The sequence below is a fragment of the Corythoichthys intestinalis genome, chromosome 2 (assembly GCF_030265065.1).
Source record: "Corythoichthys intestinalis isolate RoL2023-P3 chromosome 2, ASM3026506v1, whole genome shotgun sequence".
NCBI lineage: Eukaryota > Metazoa > Chordata > Actinopteri > Syngnathiformes > Syngnathidae > Corythoichthys > Corythoichthys intestinalis.
This window is the reverse complement of record NC_080396.1, coordinates 53,066,665-53,081,154: the sequence shown is the minus strand read 5'-3', so window position 1 is coordinate 53,081,154 and position 14,490 is coordinate 53,066,665. Positions and strand designations below refer to the sequence as shown.

The 14,490-nt window shown below is 39.3% G+C and overlaps 1 protein-coding gene across 1 annotated transcript in view; it reads left to right on the top strand.

Moving 5' to 3' along the window:
- The first annotated feature begins 3,469 nt into the window (after nucleotides 1-3,469).
- Nucleotides 3,470-14,490, top strand: part of LOC130929937 (NUAK family SNF1-like kinase 1) — a 29,204-nt gene continuing 18,183 nt past the window's right edge. The window contains exon 1 of the mRNA XM_057857578.1: nucleotides 3,470-3,871. Coding sequence (XP_057713561.1) covers nucleotides 3,602-3,871 — 270 coding nt within the window. The 5' untranslated portion in view covers nucleotides 3,470-3,601. The remainder of the gene's footprint in view (nucleotides 3,872-14,490) is intronic.

Sequence of the window (14,490 nt, the reverse complement as noted above, 5' to 3'; positions counted from 1 at the left end):
ATGGGGCCATGTATCGAGAGATTTTGAGTGAAAATCTCCTTCCATCAGCAAGGGCATTGAAGATGAGACGTGGCTGGGTCTTTCAGCATGACAATGATCCCAAACACACAGCCAGGGCAACAAAGGAGTGGCTTCGTAAGAAGCATTTCAAGGTCTTGGAGTGGCCTATCCAGTCTCCAGATCTCAACCCAATAGAAAATCTGTGGGGGGAGTTGAAAGTCCGTGTTGCCCAACGACAGCCCCAAAACATCACTACTCTAGAGGAGATCTGCATGGAGGAACGGGCCAAAATACCAGCAACAGTGTGTGAAAAGCTTGTGAAGAGTTACAGAAAACGTTTGGCCTCAGTTATTGCAGACAAAGGGTACATAACAAAGTATTGAGATGAACTTTTGGTATTGACCAAATACTTATTTTCCACCATGATTTGCAAATAAATTCTTTTAAAATCAAACAATGTAATTTTCTGGGGGGGGTTTCCACATTCTGTCTCTCATGGTTGAGCTTTACCCATGTTGACAATTACAGGCCTCTCTAATATTTACAAGTGGGAGAACTTGCACAATTAGTGGTTGACTAAATACATATTTGCCCCACTTTACATTGCTTTCTTACAGCAGCAGCTTTTTAATTATATCTGGCATTTTATCGTCTTACAGTGCAGGGAGCTGTGTACTGCATGTCATTTCTGATTTAGAGGTACAATTCAACAAAATAATTCTAAAAATGGGATAGCATTCAAATGCATTAGATGCACTGTAATAATAATTGAAAAAATATTTTTTTAAATTGTCCAAAAATACCCTCATATAAAAATGCATTGGATACTTTTTTAAACCACTTTTTGATTAATATTATTTTGTTTTGAATTACAGTCACGGACGCTGGAAGTCACTCACAGCAGGGGGTTTTGAGCATTTTGTTTTTCCCAGCCCCAAAATGCCGCTTTGGTCCAAATATGTCATGCTTGCGCTTTTTTTCCATACAAGGCGTGTGCAGTGGAGTTACACATGTATGGTGCATAGTTTATCCACTACTTCTAGGCTATTACAAAGACAGTGTTCTATTTCACCTACAGTGTGTGTTGGAGTTTTTGCAATGGAAATAAAAGCGCTCATGTATGAAAATCCAAATCCATGCAGCGAGACAGCACAATGACACACAAACACATTTGAAAACTAAAAGGTCCAATAAGCCACAGTTTAACACCCGCTTCTCACAACACTCAAATAAATTGCACATGAATATCAAACAATGCTCTGCATGGCGGCAGCTCAGCAGCAACAACAAACAATGCAAACAATTTGAAGTTCTCCACAGTGTAAATCTGACGCTAACTTTTCCTCGCTGGACACAATACTAAACTATCATGAACATCTTAATTTTCGACCTCAAGTTAAATTTTAGAAAATTTTGCTGTTTTTGTAAAGAAAAAAAACGCTACTTCGTTTTTGCGTCCTGTTAACGCCTCCTCTGTCAACAGTTAACTTTTCCGTTCCAATAGCGCCTTATTCAACGTGACCTGGTGGCAACCAAGGTGTCAGGTGGTGACCATGTTATTAACAAAAATTCAACATATATCTTCAATCCATCCATCCATCCATCCATCCATCATCTACCGCTTACTCCGGCGTCGGGATGCGGGAGCAGCAGCTTCAACAGGGAAGCCCAGACTTCCCTTTCCCCAGCCTGTTCAACCAGCTCCTCCGGCATCCTCCTTGGATTTGGAGGTGCTGATCTTCATCCCAACCGCTTCACACTCTACTGTGAACTGCTCCCATGAGAGTTGGAGGTCACTGCTTGATGAAGCCAACAGCACCACATTATCTGTAAAAAGAAGAGATGCAATGCTGAGGCCATCAAACCGGACCCCCTCAATGCTTCGGCTGCGCCGAGAAATTCTGCCCATAAAAATTATGAACAGAATCGGTGACAAAGAGCAGCCTTGGCGGAGGCCAACCCTCACTGGGAACCAATACGACTTACTGCCGGCAATTCGGACCCAACTCTGACACCAGTGGTACAGGCACCAACCAGCCCTTACCAAGGGGCTCGGTACCCCGTACTCCCGGAGCACCCCCCACAGGACTCCCTAAGGCACACGGTCGAACGTCTTCCCCAGATCTACAAAACAAATGCAGACTGGTTGGGCGAACTCCAATGCACCCTCAAGGACCCTGCCGAGGGTGTAGAGCTGGTATACTGTTCCACAGCCGGGACGAAAACCACACTGCTCCTCCTGAATCCCAGATTCGACTTCCCGACGGACCCTCCTCTCCAGCACCCCTGAATAGACCTTACCGGGGAAGCTGAGGAGTGTGATCCCTCTATATTTGGAACACACCTTCTGGCCCCCCTCCCTAAAAATATATATTTAATCCTCAAAGTTAAATCTGCTATTGTTTCAATGTTTTATTTATTTTTTATTTATTTATTTATTTATTTTAAAGGGGGGGGGGGGACCCATCTTTTTGCTCACCAACACCAGGGGGTGCTGCAGCACCCTCAGCACCCCACTTTCCCCACCACTGATTACAGTTGGGTTAATTTGTGCCGATCCTGCCGGAACAAGATCCGGCACCTCTTGATTTTGGCCTCCCTGTGTTCTGGGACTTATTTGGGCAGATCCTGCACCTCTCGTGTATAGAAAATAATAATAATATAAAGACGTTTTTTTTAAATGTATAAAATCAAATAATAATATGCATAAATTCATTTAGAGAACAAATCTCGAGAATTGCGTGTTGTTTATAAAAATTAAACTTCATTGAAATTATCTTGTAAAATCTCATTGTTCCGAAAAATGAGATTATCAAATAAAAAGGCTATTGTGGAAAATAATTAAAATAATAATGAAATTAAAAAATAATACTTCATTGAAAAACGCTTTTTATCTTGGATAGTCATTTTCCTAATAATAATATCAACATATTTTACTTTTCAAGGCTATATTACATACTTTGTAATTTATGAAAATTGTATTCATTCAAAATGTTGTTTTTATTTATTTCATTATGATTCTTTCAGGATTCCATAAAATGAGGGACACAGAATATTGTCCAGCCGCTGGCCAAAGGGCCGTACGTTTGAGACCTAGTTACTATATGAATGTAATTAAAACATTTAAGAATTAAAACTGTCATTTGTGCATGAAAGAGTTCATTATTGTTTATTAAAATGAAAATAATAAGTTTTAAAGTCGTTTCTACGAAGAACTACATCTCCCATGATGCATATTGGTGACAAATGATTCCTCCACAGTGTGTCTCACAATGTTGATTTATTTGTTTTCTGGCTATAATATTAAAATGTATATTGTGTTCTATAAATGAATCATCTTATCTTGAACGGGAGATGTAATTTGAGTGTGGTTTTATCGAACTGGGCGGGTTTTACGCTGTGATTGGGCTCGAGACTGTGTTTCCTATCTGGCAACCCTGCCAGACTCCCTCCCACTATTGCCTGTTGCTTGCCTTGGAAGTTCACTGCATCCACTGCCAGCGATGTACTGTACAACATTGGCTTGGACAGTCTTTGCTCATCAGCTGCTTGTTAGCCCCCCGAATGGGCAGTATCTGGTCGGACTGTGTCGTTTCGCACAATGGGTAGACGTGATGGGGACAGCAGAGGGGCGATGATCACCGGCGCCCGCTCCGAGCTCGTCTTCCGGCAGGACTCTCCTCAGAGGCTGGGCGGGCGCAGTGAATGCGGGCCGGACGCCGACATGGATGCTGCGGGTCGGCCTGCGATGGAAGTGAAGAAGCACCAGCACAAACATAACTTGAAACACCGCTATGAGCTGATGGAGACGCTGGGGAAGGGAACCTACGGCAAAGTGAAGAAGGCCGTAGACAGAGCAAGCCAGAAAACGGTAAGTGCATCCAAGGGCGTAGGTTTGGTCTCTATATTGGTAGAGACGATATAACAGCATCAGCTGCATGTACACTTTTAGCTGGGGACAGGACATTAATAAGACCCAACTGATTGGGAGAACGGCTACATTTCTCACCAATAAAACCTAATTAATTGATAGGCTAAATGATTAATGCAAAATAAATCTGTATCGACTTGTACTAACTTTCACACTGCAAATTTTACAGTATAACGTCTTCTTCTGATAATTTTTAAGTCTAATTTAAAGTCTAATCGAATAAATTTTTTTCTTCTTGTTTTGAGTTTTAAAGGCTAGTTAACAGATAAATGCGTCAGATTCTTATATATTATATAAAATGTATAATAAAAAATAAAATATAAAATAAAATATATAAAATGTATAATATTTTTCATCTAAATCAATAAAAAATGCTTTCAAATAATGTTTTGAACAATGTCTATTCTTGAATTAAGAACATTTCTGACAAACAAGTTTTTTGAAGATTCAAAATATTTTTTTTTCTTTCAAATAAGTTATTTTCAGCTAGCAAGTTTTATTTCAAGAAATCTGAGTAAAATTTGATTGAAGCACTGGCAGATAATTTCACTTATTTCTAGTAGATTTACACTGCAAACAAGAAAATTTAAGTTTTTTTTTCTTCCAGTTTTAAGGAGGTGGGTTTTTGCAGTGCATATGTATTGGTTCAGGTGATCAGAGGCGTCGCGTCCCATTAGGCAAACCAGACAATTGCCTAGGGCCCCCAGCCAACAGGGGCCCCCAGAGGGCCAAGAGATTTAGCACATGCAGCTTTGCTGCACTGTCGCAGCGACAAGTGTGACAGTGCCAGTGAAAGCCTTGTGTCTGAGTTCCCTGAAGGGGCCCCTTCACTCGCTCTACACCCCCCCCCCCCCCCTTCACATGACTCAGAGTGAGAGTGAATGGTGATTTGGCTTTTTTTTTTAATTGCCGTATATTCAACATGAAGAGAAGTTATTCTTCTGGAAGTGACAAAAGAAAGAAAAAAAAAAGCAGAAGAGGAGAAAAGGAAGCAAGACAGCGGTGAGTGTACTATGGTTTTGTAGTTTTACAGTATGTCCTAATGTAGTAGAAGACGTGCACTTTGAGTGTGCTAAAAAGCGCTCTATGAGACCGAGGCGTTGTTATACTTTTATTAAATATGCTATTGCTCCAAGTCCAACTGTCCCCCTTACTTGCACACGCTCGAAGGGCCCCATGTTGCTTGTTGCCTGGGGCCCCCGGGCACCTTTGCTACGCCTCTGCAGGTGAGACACCATTTGATTGTACCCTTGTTTTCATAAACCACTAAAGACACATTTTGAAAACTTCCAGAATAAATGTCTGGATTTAATTAGCAAATTTAAATTGCATTTATTGAACACAAATTTTAGTAACATACACAAGAAATACAAATACATCTCTAAAGTATCCTGGAATGCAAAAAATAAACATTTTTCATATTACCACTCATAATTGTCTTTCGAAATAAATTAAATATAACAAAAAAAGGTTTTTACAGGATTTGGTATGGATATGGTTTTATGCCACAGGAGTTAGTCAGGCTTTTGTCATTTCCCTGCCCTGGCTTCGGAGACAGTGGAAAGAGCGTAAACAAAGCAGGAGGCGTGACAGCTAACCGACATGCTAACCCGAATCGAGCGGCGTTTTTTCTGTGGCGGGCAGGCAGTGCTTGTCGCCGGGGAGAGAAGGCAAAACGCTGAAAATGACATATCACACAAAAATACCCCAACTCATGTCACACACGGCGGCGGGGTCGATTATCTCCACTGATTGGCCAGCCCACGGCAGTGCTCGTCCCCAGGGAGAGAAGGGGAAACGCCGAAAATGTAAACAAAACAGGAGTAGTATTATCATCCACAAAATGCAAGCCACCTCCTTATTAAAACGTTTGCCATGATCCCAGTATTTGACATTATATAAAACACGAAGCTTACTCACTTCCTTGTCCGTCCAATGGGTCCTCAGTTGTCTGACTTGTTTTGCCCATCGAGGTGAACAAGAATCTTTTGGAAATCCAAAAAGCCTCACACCACTCTCCTTGGTACAGCAACAAAAGCCTGCATTACATTGGGCTGGCTTGATGCGAAAAATAAACGAATTTATCCTCAAAATCAGCTGAGTCCGCAGTCCATCTGCATGCTATAAAGCAATGGCTGTGTTGTGAGATGCTGACCTGGGTGACATCACATTCACATTCTTCCTCAACACGATACTGGAACCAGAAGTCACTTATTTTCATGGCGCAGGATTAAAAAAAATTGAATAAATAAAACGATCGCTTCCACACACATCCAAGCGATCCATTTCATTCAGGAGCATAAAATACCGTGTGAAATATGAAATAAATGTGCTTTTTGCTGTCATAGGCACAATTAGTAGTGAACACGAGCACATTGCAGTAGTGTGTATCTAAGAGAATTTGAGTTGTGTGTAGGGCTGCAGCTATCGAATATTTTAGTAATAGTGTATTGTACTGAAAATTCCATCGATTAATCGAGTAATCGGATAAAACATTTTTAAGGTGAAGAGCAATTATAGATATACATGAGAAAACAAGACATTTCACCTAATATTGAACCATTTTTAGTCAATCAATGTCTTTTAGATGTACATTGTTGAAAACAGCCAACAATTTAATCTCAGATGTGCCTGCTTTCACTCAAAAAATTTAAGATCTTAAAAAAACCTAAAAATGTCATTATGCTCACATCACTTAAAAAATTTAGGTGTTTTTCCCACGTGTTTCAATTGAATTTTCATTTGTGTCAAGCAATTTTTAAGTTCTAGTTAAGTTTTAGGTTAGTCTAAATTGTCAGTCCTGAAAGGATTTTGAGTTTTCGCAGTGTTCAAATGGTACCTTCTGTATTGGAGCACATTAGGCACCAGTGCTACTTGGTGTTTTATCCATCAATGACAACTGAGCTAAAATTGATAGTTAGCTTTATTATGTTTTTATTTTACACCCTCATAACTCTCCAGCGCTGTGTTTTTACAGATTAAATAAAACCTATATGAAAGACATGTTACCCACGCATCGACAGTAGATATAATTAATAGAAAACTAGCCATCCGAAGGGCTAACGTTATGTTAGCAATAGAGGAGTTCCAAAAAATCGATTATTACATGCATCGCAATTCGACACGTGAAGATTCGATTATGATTCATAAAGGTTCAAAAACGATGCTTTTCCCTCATAACTTTATGGCAGCCGCTCGTAGCAGAACGAAATTCAAGACACGTCTGCCGCCGGGCACCGTTAACAGGCGCGCGCACGTTATGATGGATGCTGCTGGTTACTGAGAGAGAGATTTACTCCTTTTCAAAAGACTGGAAAGTAAATTTGTGTATGAGAGAGGCTGTACCAGAAGCGCAACCCGGTGGTCGCGCTTTTGTGCGCAAGTTATTTTTTTTGAGTAAGAAGGGAAGAGAGATAGTTCGTTGCTCCTTGTCATTTAGATGTCTGGCAGTTTTTAGGCATTTCAATTAAAAAATGTCCTGAGTGTGTTGCTAAGACCCGTGTGCATCTAAAAAAGGTGAGTACATGAACCCTCTTGTACTGTTTAGCCTTTATTGTTGTTGTTTTTGAGATGTTAATAGTTAGCGTCGAGCCCTAAGGTAATTAGCTAATTCGCTAACGTGTATTTCATATGCAGAACGTGTAAAACCACGATTAAGTACAGTGGTACAGCTTTTTGTTGTATGGGCATGTTTCCATCGTTCCTGTTGAATCATTAGGATATTTTAAATAAATGATGGACATAAATTTGTTCGGCTACTGTATTAAGTAGTAATGTAGGATGCATCGACAATCTAATAACCGCGATCATCGCCAATACCACGATCATCGTTTAATAATTGGATCGTAGCACCCTGAATCGTAATCGAATCGAATTGTGGGGTGCCTAAGATGGCACACCCCTAGTTAGCAAGGTACAGTAATGTTAACCTTAATTATTAGTGCTACTTTAACTTAATTTTACCTTGTCCCGAGTATGTCCCCTCCGGCGGATCTGCAGCAATGAAGACGTGCTGTATTGTTATGCAAGCGCTGTCTTACAGTGAACATATGAAACAGCGTTTGCCTTGGTGCCCAGCTTGAAATGCTCCCAGACTTTTGACATTTTTTGCTTTTTTACGGTGCCTTTCTCCTCGCTTTCGTCGGCTTCTTCGTCGTTACCTCTATATTCATACATGGTTGAAATCAAATATATCCGCCGCCTCTGTCTTCTTCCTGTAAGCACATGACATCAGCGCGTTGTGACGCATTAAAAGTAGTCCAGGCAAAACGTCATGCTTAGAGCTGGCAAAAATAAACGACTCCTCGAGGCAGAGAAAATTCATCGATCAATTTTTAAAATCGAGTTACTCGAATTATTAGTGAGAGCGTTTTAGAGGTTAACGTGGGGAAAATTTTCTGTAATGTGTATCAGCAAGAAAATATTTAATGCATTGCGTGAGAGTGTGTAAATGGGGTCTGTGGGGGGGTACATGTGTGTGAAGGAGGGGGGGGAAATCAATTTGTTACAAAATGTATGAATGCGTTTCACTAATGTGTGAATATTTTAGTTGTGTGTCTGTGCGCATTTCAGTAGTATGTGATTGTTTCAGAAGCGTGTGAGAGCATTTCAGTTGTGAGTGTGAGTAGAAAAGTGTTAGATGTTGGTGAGACTGCATGTTAGTAATATGGGAGAACTTCACTTGTGTTCTCATGAGTGTTTCAGAAGTGCATGTCATTGGGGGAAAAAAGTCGTTGAGTTTATTATTTCAGTAGTGTGTGGAAACGTTTCAATTGGTTGTTTGAGGGCGCGTGGGTGCGTGTGAGGATGTTTAAGTAGTCTATATGATAGGAAAATATAGCATCAATATGTATGGGTGTATATAGTCTCTACTCAAACTGCTCCCTAATTTCTCACTGTACTCTGACATACCTTGCATCTTTAGTGTTTGTATGGAGGTGATTGAGCTCATGTTTAGGATGCAGCAGCCTTTGCTCTATTGTGCTACCAGGCAGAGATGCCTTTGGAGTGACTCACTCAGCACTTGAACAAGAGGATAAACTTTTCCACAATAGGTCTCCCTCACAATAGACTATGACTCGACACACTCAGTGACTCTGTCTAAACATTGCATTTGAAATATCAAGTTCAAACATAGAATTCGGTGCCAGATTAATTTGATGTGATATCTGCCCTTAATCTGTTGGTCTGCTATGTGAGGAAGAGAGTCCTTACACCTAAAATGACTTTTGGCCTGTGTAATAAACAAATGTACTGTGATAGGGATAATCCTTTGTTTTACTGAGACTGAACTGGCACAATTTCTCTGTGTCTGCTTTATAACTATGAGATTTGGGAAGGCTAGGTCAGAGTTGTCGGAAGTCTGAGCTGCTAAATAATGAGCTCTGCAAACGTGTTTGTGAGTGAGTGTTGGTTCAGTGGGTTTTGATAGGGCAAGGGTAAATGCTGAATTCCTTGCAACACTTGTGAGCACATACCAAGGATTCTTTGCAACAAAACGGACATTATTTTTGGAAACAGGACTGAGGGGGCTGCTGTTTAATAGTGACCATGGGGAAAACGCGGTTTAGGTCAATGCTGCTGTTGTTTCAGGATGTACACGTAACCTAGGTTACAAATAAAAGAACCATGACTGTTACTAGGTCATCTTTTTGTTAAATCCGTCATACGCACAAGTAATGTGTGTTTATTTGACAGGGATCCTACATGTACCTTTACTTACAGTTCAGATCATAATTGAGTACACCCCAACAGGTATTTTAAACAACCTTTGTTTTCTTTTCAAAAACAAAATGTTGAAAAAAAAAACTGCTGTACACTGCAAATTTATCCTGCAAACGTGGGCCACTGATTTATAGCAATTTGGACTTTCAAAAAAATTTGCTTGAATAAATCTACTGTATATCGATCATAGGGCAGAAATGAATACACCCCCATGAAAGCATTTGTATAAAACTCAAATATGTTGAAATTATAAAAACTGTTCTTGTGATAACTTACTGAGATGGTAATTAAAATCTTACTGCCCAAAAAGGGTGTACTCAGTTAAAATGTGCACTTGTAGATGTGCGGTATTTAATGTAAATGAAAAGATCCTCTTTGAAAAGTAATCTTTTGGTCAATTGTTCAGCAGATATATTAACAACATTTTGGCGATGATTAAATTCACCTGTGTTTGAATATTTGTTTATAAATATGGATACATCGGTACAGTTCTTCTTTTTGTTCAGATCAATTAAAAGTACTAGTAGTACTTACATTTTTACATTTACTGTCCAAACGCATGTTTTTCTAGCAGGTTTGCTAGACATTTCAATTCTTTAGTGGAATTTACCTGATCTTTCAAAGCCCCAAAAAATATTAAGTGTACTGTATTGTATTAGTCTACACACATTAAATCTACCAAATGAAATAATTAACTCTATTGTTTCACTTGGAAAAAAGTTTGATTCTATCTTTTTTGATTCTTTGGTTGATCAGGAAAATTTTCAGATTTGTGGCAGTTTCAAACAAAAAGTAATGTGATAATATGTAAGTAATTCTTTTTTGCCGATGGTTTGTGCTTTCATAAATCCTTTAACATCTGAACAGTGGTTTGTTTCAGTGGGAATGTTTTTGATGGTCATCACATTTTAAGGAATATACACACACATCATTAGTGACGGTAAAAACTAGGCATGTGCCGGTTACTGGTTTCAAAACCGTTAAAATTTTCCGTCATACCGTCCCTACGGTATTAGCTATGTTTTATGTCCCGAAAATGCAGGGCTCACCCCTCCCTCCCAAGTTGTTGCTCAGTGTCAGTGAGTCACCTGTGCTCCAAGTTGGCTAGAGGACATGAAACATCTGAACTTTTTCCCCCATCGAAGAAAACAAAGTCACTGGTATGGGAATACTTCAGGTACATGAAAGTTACAGACTGCCACTGGTTAGGTGGGCCAACCGACATGTAAAATATGTTTGCAGGGGGTGGCTACCAGAGAAGGCAATATCTCCAATATGATTTCGCATTTATACAAAATTACAGGTTAGTAAACGCTGTCGTGAACATTTCCCACTAGCTCCGAGAGTTAACTCCAGGATGTGTCATGTGTCTAGCAGTGATAAAACATACTGTAATGTAAGCTTGTTAACGAGGCAGATAACGTGGCTAATTAGCATGCCAATTTATCTTTATTTAGAATATTTTTTTCATCTTTTTTTTTTTTTTAATTTATCGATTTTAACATTGTACTTATATTCCAATTTGCTAATATGTTGTTTTGAAAAATAAAAATCCTGTTCAATGGATAAAATGGTTGTTGTTGGGTTTTTTTGTAAACCAGAAATATCAAAATAAAACATTGTAGAGCTGTAATTGCAATACCGTGATACTGTGAACCTGTGATATTTTTAAGGTTATCATACGGTGAGAATCTCATACTGGCGCATGCCTAGTCAAAACACATGTCAATCACTTCACTCATAACATTTACTTGCTGCTTACATGGCAGCATTTACTGTATAGATCCATGGTCAATCGGTATTACTTACCACATTTATGACACACACACATACACATAACTGTAATTTTGCTATTTACCACAGCACATACTATGCATAATCGTGTAATGTAATGTAATAATGGCATATAATAACTAGGGCTGTCAAAATTATCGCGTTAACAGGCGGTAATTAATTTTTTAAATTAACCACGTTAAAATATTTGATGCATTTAACGCACATGCCCCGCTCAAACAGATTAAAATGACAGCACAGTGTAATGTCCACTTGTTACTTGTGTTTTTGGGTGTTTTGTCGCCCCCTGCTAGCGCTTGGGTCCGACTGATTTTATGGGTTTCAGCACCATGAGTGAGCATTGTGTAATTATTGACATCAACAATGGCAAGCTACTAGTTTATTTTTTGATTGAAAATTTTACAAATTTTATTAAAACGAAAACATTAAGAGGGGTTTTAATATAAAATTTCTATAACTTACAGTTATCTTTTAAGAACCACAAGTAGTTCTATCAATGGATCGCTTTAAGAGAATGTTAATAATGTTAATGCCATCTTGTTGATTTATTGTTATAATAAACAAATACAGTACTAATGTACCGTATGTTGAATGTACAGTATATATCCGTCTTGTGTCTTATCTTTCCATTCCAATAGTAATTTACAGAAAAATATGGCATATTTTATTGATGGTTTGAATTGCGATTAATTACGATTAATTAATTTTTAAGCTGTAATTAACTAAAATTTTAATCGTTTGACAGCCCTAACAATAACACAATAGTTGTGCGAGGTTGAAGCATTATATGTCTGATTTGTGTTCTTACAGAATGAGTGATATACATCATGCCGACGTTTGGATATATTATCAATGTTCTACAGTAACATTATAGCTGCACTAATACAACATCGACTGCATGTGTATCTCTGACGTTTTTTTATAGCCTTTGAACAATATCAATATCTTATTACTTCTGAATGACTAACACCCATATAGAGTGGCAGCTAAGTTCCCCCCTTGTTTATTTGTAGGTTCCCAGCTCTCATGCCGGACATTATTTGGATGAACAATAAGATATTGTTTGTTGGACAAATACTTTGAAGGTCACGCTGAGACATGATGTTTTGTCACACATTTTCTTCCACATGACCTCACACAAGCACACATTGATGGGCTGCTTTAAAAATGCTCTCATTGCCCTAAAGGCTGAACAGTGCCCAGAAATATATACCTTTCTCATCTCTCTGCTCTCTTAGTCCAAACACAGTAATACTACACAAACACAGAGTGAACTGGTGCTGTGAGCCACCATTTCTACATCTGGCACTATCCTATCCTAAACCAGTTGTATTTGTGTCAGAAAAGATGAGTGAACAAGTTAAGCATTCACATGATGATACCCCCATCCCCGTCTCTTCCGTCATGCGTCACTCAGCTGACCGCTATTTAATACCCTATGTGTTTGACCCATCATCTAAAATACCTCTTATCTAATAGAGATGAGTCATCAGTCTGGAACATTTAAGGATGCGAGCACCCATTAAAATGACTTCTAGCAGTTGAACATGAAAACAATAATTCAGCTACAGTTTTTAGGTCACAGCGGTCTCTGGGATGTATTTGAATGGTTACATAAATGACCAGGGTGATGTAGCGTGTGAACTGTGCCTCAAAATGGCTCGAAGATTTGTTTTTCTCAGCTGAGAAGGCCAAGTTGGGCCACGGAGGAAAGGCCTGTCGTCCCATGGGAGACTTGTGTCCTTTTAATCTTACTCGTGCCTCAGGCTTTAGTGATCCCACAATGAGGACATTGGCATTATGAAATTATTGTTGGAATATTAAAAAAATCAAACTAGAATACAGGTTATGTACAAGGATATGCTTTTGCATTGGAGAAAATAAGTATTTGAACACCCTGCTATTTTACAAGTTCTCCCTCTTCGAAATCACGGAGGAGTCTGAAATTTTAATCTTAGGTGTATGTCCACTGAGAGAGAGATAATCAAACAAGAACAATCCAGAAATCACAATGCATGATTTTTAAAAATATATATATATTTTTTTGTGATACAGCTGCAAATAAGAATTTGAACACCTGTCTATCAACTAAAATTCGGACTCTGAAAGACCTGTTAGTCTGCCTATTAAAAGTCCACCTCCACTCTATGTACTATCTTGAATCAGATGCACTTGTTTGAGGTCGATAGCGGCATAAAAACACCTGTCCACCCCATACAATCAATAAGATTTTGGTCAAGACCAAAGAGCTGCTCAAAGACACCAGAAACAAAATTGTTCACCTCCACAAGGCTGGAAAGGGCTACTGAGCAATTGCCTAGCTGCTTGGTGAAAAAAGGTCCACTGTTGGAGCAATCATTAGAAAATGGAAGAAGCTAAACATGATGGTCAATCTCAATCGGAGTGGAGCCCCATGTAAGATATCACCTTGTGGGGTCTCAATGATCCTAAGACAGGTGAGGAATCAGCCCAGAACTACATGACAGGAGTTGGTCAATGACCTGAAAAGAGCTGGGACCACCGTTTCCAAGGTTACTGTTGGTAATACACTAAGATGTCATGGTTTGAAATCAAGCATGGCACGGAAGGTTCCCCTGCTTAAACCACCACATGTCAAGGCCCATCTTAAGTTTGCTTTTGGCCATTTGGATGATGCGGCGGAGTCATGGGAGCAAGTTTTGTGGTCAGATAAGGGTAAAACAGAACTTTTTGGTCATAATTCAACTAACCGTGTTTGGAGGAAGAAGAATGATGGGTACTAGCTCAAGAACACCATCCCTACTGTGAAGCATGGGGGTGGTAGCATCAAGCTTTGGGGGGTATTTTTCTGCACATGGGACATGATGAGTGCACTGTATTAAAGAGAGGATGACTGGGGACCTGTATTGTGAAATTTTGGGGAACAACCTACTTCCTTCAGTCAGAGCATTGAAGATGAGCACGCAGCCAGGAAAACAAAGGAGTGACTCCGTAAGAAGCATAACAAGGTTCAAGCATGGCCTAGCCAGTCTCCAGAACTAAACCCAATAGAAAAACCTTTG